The sequence below is a fragment of the Chinchilla lanigera genome, unplaced genomic scaffold (assembly GCF_000276665.1).
Source record: "Chinchilla lanigera isolate Chin_1 unplaced genomic scaffold, ChiLan1.0 scaffold00031, whole genome shotgun sequence".
In the NCBI taxonomy this organism is placed as follows: Eukaryota; Metazoa; Chordata; class Mammalia; order Rodentia; family Chinchillidae; genus Chinchilla; species Chinchilla lanigera.
In genome coordinates this window covers 3,343,817-3,350,733 of record NW_004955432.1, presented here as the reverse complement: position 1 = coordinate 3,350,733, position 6,917 = coordinate 3,343,817, and the positions used below count along the sequence as shown (strand labels likewise).

At 40.1% G+C, this 6,917-nt stretch overlaps 1 protein-coding gene across 11 annotated transcripts in view; it reads right to left on the bottom strand.

The window, feature by feature from the left end:
- Kif27 (kinesin family member 27) overlaps positions 1-6,917 on the bottom strand; it is a 142,690-nt gene that overhangs the window by 90,383 nt on the left and 45,390 nt on the right. For 10 of the 11 annotated variants that reach the window (XM_005387957.2, XM_013515990.1, XM_013515989.1 and 7 more), the window contains one exon: positions 86-229. The exons of the other annotated variant lie outside the window; for it this stretch is intronic. In XM_005387957.2, coding sequence (XP_005388014.1) covers positions 86-229 — 144 coding nt within the window. The remainder of the gene's footprint in view (positions 1-85; positions 230-6,917) is intronic. 11 annotated transcript variants of the gene reach the window in all.

The window sequence follows — 6,917 nt, the reverse complement described above, 5'->3', positions numbered from 1 at the left end:
AAAAAAAAAAAAAAAAAAAAAAAAAAAGCTACTCCATTTAGTTCGGTACTACATTTACAGAGCTAGATAAATTAAGAAATCTTACCTGTAATCTATTCACTTTTTGTGCTTCTTCCAAAGATACAACATATCCTTCATTCTCCTGTGTCATCATTTGTACTTGATTCTTCAGTTCCTTCACTTCTAGTTCCTTCTGATTAAATACTATTTCATCCGCAGCGAGAGCAGACTGGCAGGGAAAGAAGGCACCGATAATACTACAGAAATTGTGACTTAATGATAGTTTGACAATGGCTTTTAAGTTTTGCTTTTATTTCATTTCTATTTTTTTCTTGTTTTTTCCAAGACAGAAACACTGAAGGACCTATTTTGCTAAAACATTGGAAGTAATTACCATGAAGGCAGGAAGATTTTCCTGACTTTTCTTTTCTTTTTTTTTTTTCCTTTTTTTTTGTTTTTTTTCCAGTACCAGGAATCAAACTCACAACCTTGCGCTTGCCAGGCAGGCACTGTGCCACTGAGCTAAATCCCCAGCCCCCTGACTTTTATTTTCTGCAGAAAACTAATTACCTAGGTCCTAGAATACATTCTATAAGATTTTTACAAGTTTGCTATAGTTCTCATGATATTTTAATGTGAGTTTTTAAAGGTCAAAGAGATTATATTTTCTAAAGTGACCTATCTGATATAAGGATTGTAATCTTATTCACTTTCAGTAGGAGATATATTTTGAAGCCTTAAATATGATTAAACAATTTTATTTCTTGGTTTGATTTTGTGTGTTAAGTAAATTTGGGATAAACAATTATTAAACAAGTTTTAAATTAGATAAATTGAAAGAAAACTATTTGTCAAGGGTCTGTTTTATGCCAAATATTTAGTATTTTTAAAATCTGAGTAAACTGAGCATGGTGGTGCACACCTGTAATCCCAGCACTTGGGAGGCTGAGGCAGGAGAATCACCACAAGTTCAAAGCCAGCCTAAACTCCATAGTGAGACCCTGTCTCAAAAAAACAAAACAAAACAAAACAAAAACACAAATCTCCCTCAATATACATGAATAACTTCTCACAAAAAAACTAAGAATCAGTGAGGTTAAAATCTCTTCTCAAGAGGGGCTGGGGATTTAGCTCAGCGGCACAGTGCCTGCCTGGTAAGCATAAGGTTGTAAGTTCAATTCCCAGTACCGGAAAAAACAAACAAACAAACAAACAAAAATCTCTTCCCAAGAATATATGATAGATAAACTAAACTCCTGAGATTCAAACCCAGGGCCTATCTGAATCCAAAGCTTATACCCTTTCTACAAAGGTACAAGGAAAGCCCAAGAGGAGTAGTTCATTTACAAAATGTTCAGCTTACAAATAAGATTCAGTCCACAAAAGGCAGTACGTGTATGACTTTTCTAGAGGCGGTGCTGCATGGACAGACTCTGAACTGAGCCCTCAGCTGAGGCCAACCTTGACTTCCCACAATCACTTGGTTTGACTATGTGCAAGTTCATCTTCACTCCTGCTTGGGACTCTTACATCACCAAGTGAGGAGGGGACATACAGTCCTGATGATCCTGTAACACTTTATACTGTAAAACCTGATTTCTCTCTTCAGTGAAAAAAACAGAACTATAATTCTTACTAGTTTATATTCTCTTTCTATGGGCAACTAATGGTGTATTTGATAAGTTTATAATTTCCAAATTCTCAGTTCTACATATTTAAATATTTTTACAAATCTTTTATAACTTTATTTGGTTTATTGTTCATTATAAAAGAGTGTTCAAGCAAGGCATGGTGAAACACATCTGTAATGCCAGCACTTGGGAGGCTGGAGCAGGAGGATTGGTGCTAGTTTGAGGCCAGCTGGGCTACAAAGTGAGTTTAAGGCCAGCCCAAACTACATAGTGAGACCCTGTCTCAAAAAGACAAAAAAAAGAACCTGTATCAAAAAAACACACACACACAAAAGTACTTACCTGTTTGCTATATTTCTCTTCATATACTGTTCTTGTGTAAAAAATTTTTGAATTAAAAAGGCAATATACTGCGAAAAATGAACCCCTTCATTGATGGCGGGAATGTAAACTAATACAACCTTATGGAAATCAGTATAGAAATTCCTCAAAAACCTAAAATAAGAAATCCCGTTTAACCCAGCTAGTCCCTTCTTAGGTATCTTGCTGAAAGAGTTAATGACATCATACTGCAGTGATACAAGCACAACCATGTTTATAGCAACACAATTCACAATACCTATAGATGAATGCTAAAAGCAGCCTATATGTCCAACAGATGAATGGATAAACTTGAGTCATTTGTTAAGAAACTGGATGTACCTTGAGACCATACTGTCATGTGAAATAAATCAGACACACAAGCTTAAACATTATATGGTTTCCCTTATATGAGAAACCCAAAATATAAACAAAAGAACAAAATAAGACAGATAATCTGAAAAAAAAGAAAAAGATGGAGAGAGAGGGAAAGAGGAAAGAAACACAGCTGGAAGGGAAAGGAGAATTAAGATGTTGGTACATGCTATTTACATGTACCAACTCCTCACAATGAATATAATTATATACTGCAGAAATGTACTAATAAAAATAGAACAAAAAAAAAGGAATAGTCCTTTAAGAGGTATTTATGAGGGGGTGGAGTTTCTAATAATTGACTAGTGGTGAAAAATCAAGGTTACAAAACTATCTTAATAGGACATTAGGGTGTGGCAAAACTGCTGGGGAAGTAGGAGTGACCTGTTGATTACAAGATCCCGGAAGATGTGTGTAGAACAGTTCCCAAAGCCCTGCATGTGGACCTCTCGAGAGAACTCCAGCAGGTTCTCAGTAGGGTGGCCTAGACCTACTGTCAGCCTGAGGTATGGGATCCTAGCCCCGCCTCTCAGGACCTGTATGTAGAGGCTCTCATGGATTTCCTTGAGATTTGGACAGTATAAAAGATGCCAAGAAGAGCTTGGTATGTGTTCCTCATGATGACCTGCCCTACTTCCTCCAGAGTGTACTTTTATTTTGCTTTTTCTTCTTTTATTCAGCCTAAGCTCACTCTGCAGAGCCAGTTTCTCACTCATTCTTCAGTTTTACTTTTTCAAACAAATTTTGCTACTGTTTTTGTTCATTTGATTCAATTCTCTGTTTGAGATGAGAAGAACCCAGAGACCAACTTGAGAAGGAGAAGCAAGCAACTCAAAACCTGATAAAGTTTATTTGGCAAGCCAGTTTTAGAAGGAGCTACCTGCCGGACTTGGTGGAGCATGCTTGTAACCTCAGCACTCAGGAGGCTGAGGCAGGAGGATCGTTGTGAGTTCGAGACCAGCCCGGGCTACAAAGTGAACTCAAGGCCAGCCTGAACTGCAGAGCGGGACCCTGTCTCAAAACAAAAACAAAAACAAAAACAAAAACAAAAACAAAAGAAGGAGCTATCTGGTAACATTATTTGGTGTAGCTAGCCAGGAAGAGACTAAATAAGGCCCAATGAGTGCATTTTTTGTTTCTTCCCAAAAGCACTGTGAAGGCTTAAGGTTTTTGTTAAAAGAGAAAACAGGAGCCTCTTCTCACAGCATGCAGAAAACTACTAGTTGCTTTTCTGGCTGTGGGGAGTAGGGGAGGGGAACAAGATGGCTTTTGGCTTTCTTCCAGGCACAATAGACTTTCTTTCCCTTTCTTTTTGTTTTTTTGTTATTTTTCCCCTTAATTTTTTTGTGGTATGCCTTGTCATCCCTGCATTTGTTTACTTCCTTTTAACCTGGTCTCCACTTACCCCAGTTCTGTAAATGGCTTTTTTTTTTCCCCTCAGTTCAGTTTGGTGTGATCATGGGATTAAGGCTGTGATTCTAAGACAAAGGGTGGCCCATACTGGGTGGCACCAATAAATAGGCTTAGAGCCTGCATGGAATCATGTGGCTGGATGTCAGCTTGCGTCAACTGCCACCATCTATTTGTTTTTTACTAACTGGCCTTGTGAGCTACGCCTCTGATTTTGGAGAAGAGGGAGGAAACTTTTTTTTTTTTTTTAATTATTCTAGCTGGCACAGTGGCTCTTCTCCACAAAGAGAAAAATTTTCTGTTTTAAAATGAAAACCACAAGGCCAGGGTGGGGCAATGGCCAAGAAAGCCTAGTCAAGCCAGTTTTAGCTGACTTGCTTCCTCCCTGTCTTATATGCCATCTGAGACTATTGCTTCCTAGCTGTATTTCCTCCTTGTTTAAATGCAGATAATTTGAAACCCTATCTCTGACAACCTGAGCAGAACAAGTAGCACTGAAAATTTAAATAAAGAGAATGTGTGTATACAAAAACAGCCAGGAGTGGTGGTGCATGCCTGTAATCCCAGCACTAGGGAGGCTGAGGCGGGAGGATCATTGCAAGTTCGAGGCCAGCCTGGGCTACAAAGTGAGCTCAAAGCCAGCCTGAACTGCATAGTGAGATCCTGTCTCAAAAAGACCAAAAAAAAAAAAACCAAAACAACAGAGCCATCTGTGTTCTTAGCCTTTTTACTATCAGAGTATATGCAAGAGACAGGTTTCCCAACTGGCTCCCTTCTAGCTGAGTAGAGGCATCAAGGGACTTGAAATACCTGCTGAGATAGCTCGGAGAGGAATCAGTGAGTGGATGTTCCTCAGGAACCACAAAGGACACAACAGAGGACAGAAAATAGGATGAAGTGATACCGAATAAACAGATCACACCACCTAGAAGAGACTGCAGAGCTCTGCTGACATCACGTGGCTAGCCACCAGCTGGGAGGCAAAGGGAAACTAACAACATTTTTGCTCAAGGAGAGCTGGAAAATGGCAGAACTGCATCAGGACTGAAAGAATCATCAGGGGTTGGAAGCAGCAAGGAAAATACAGGACATTGCTTCCAGAGAAGCCTTCCACCATCAACAGCTGGTGCCTGACCTCAGTACAAGCACCTGAAGTCACAATCACAGAGCAGGACCTCGCAGGGACACCACAGTGGGGAAGGGCTGACTGAGCCTGGGTCCCACAGGACCCCTGTGCTGCTTCACATGACAAGATCCCAGGGTGGATGAGGGAAAGATAGGCACAGGAGGCTGCTAGTAGTTACAGGCAGGGGCAGAGAAGCACAGACCAGGCTCCCCCGGTCAGAGGCCAGGTTCAACCTAAGCCGCAGAGGACTGGAAGCTCACATGGGTGCTGTGTGCTCACTGTAAGCAGAGCTCTCCACCCAGCACCGTGCTGGGGGCAGACTACACCTTAGACTTCTAGCATCACACAGACACATCCTGGCTTGAGTTCTGCTCAGTATCCTAGGCTTAGGAAAAGAGCCACTTGGCCAAAATAACAGAAAACTTTTTAAATTCTCCATTTGATTGTATTATTTTTTCATTTTACTTTTTAAAAATTCTTTGCTGTGTTCCTCATTCTGTACATTTTCCCCACACCTTTCTTCTGTTATTTTACCCTTTTTTCTTTTATGACGGGTCTATGTGCTCCTCTTCTTCTTGCTCTTCCCCCCCAGTATAGTTTACAGAGGGTAAGGGAATTTTCCCTTGTCCTTTATATCCCTCCTACTTTTATCCATATTTTTTCACCTGAATTCCCTCCCCTGTGTTTTATTCATTCTCTATTTTTCTTTTCTTTCCTCCCCTCTTTTCATTTGTCTCCCTTTAACTTCTTCTCTAATATTTGTATCCATCATAGAATCTTTTCTCATCTCCATTTCTCACTGCCAATATTATACCCAGTTTCTCTTGTTCTCTAAATATACAACTTACCCTTACCTTATTAGGACCCCTTGCCCCCTTCATATTAGGACATACAAATTTTTTTTCTCATCCTCCCTCTGGCATTCATTAGCTGTTCTCCAAACCCTGGGTTTAGACAAGTGATTCTATAACATTAGTGTTCAATGCTGTTTTTCACCCTAAGAGGAGACACAGCCATTGCATTTAGTGCACATTTATTGTATGTCAAGCCTTGGATGGTTAAGATGCTTCCACTATAACCATGGATTTGTTCTCCAGGCTAAAGGAGGTCCCAAAACAGGGTCTCATGGTATGTTATTTCTCAACTACCCTGATAGGTACCACTGTAATGGATTAGCCTGTTACTACTGTATCTCATTTGACTGCATAGATATAATCCTCCCTGTCCCTGGGGCCATCTGTTTAAAAAGAGTAACAAAATAATTTTTAAAAATAAAATTATTTAAAAAAGAAATAATCCTGACTCAGTAGGCAACTTCGTGCCAGCAAACCTGTTTGGTGAATCCTCCATCAGACCTAGGGAAAGGGAGCAAGAATTCCTAACCCAAGAACTCAAACAGGATTAGACTCTTGCTAGTATGCCTGCAACCTGGCAGAAAAAAATCCTGAGTCTGAGTTAGCTTCAGTGCCGTGGTGGAAGGAACAGAGGAGTTATGGGGGCGTGAGCACTCAGACTCTATGGCAAAGAAGCTTTTTGGGAATCACATACGCAGTGTTTCACTGGAATAATGTATGGCCCCATCAGATATCTTGTAGGTTTAAGTTTCTGTATGTTTCTTGATTTATTTAGTAATGTGGGGTTATGTTCTGTCCTTTACGGTTTCCTGTGTTTATTAGGTTTGTTACTTTTGTGTGTTTGTTCTTTCATTGGCTCTGATTTAATAGGTATCTAGGTTCTCTCTCATGTCAGCTTGCTATCCAGTCTCTTCACCCTGTACCCAAGAAAACATTATTAACATACATCTTTATTCTTTTGCCAAACATGTAAGCTCCTCCAAGTTTTTAAATTCCCTGTACTTAGCTCCCTCACAGTCACTCCTTTGCATTATTCCTCAATCTTCCCCATCCTAAACTTTTGATGGTTCTGTATTTTCCCCAGCTTACTATACTATTGGAAAGTTCTGGGGCTGGGGATTTAGCTCAGCGGCAAAGCGCCTGCCTGGCAAGCACAAGGTC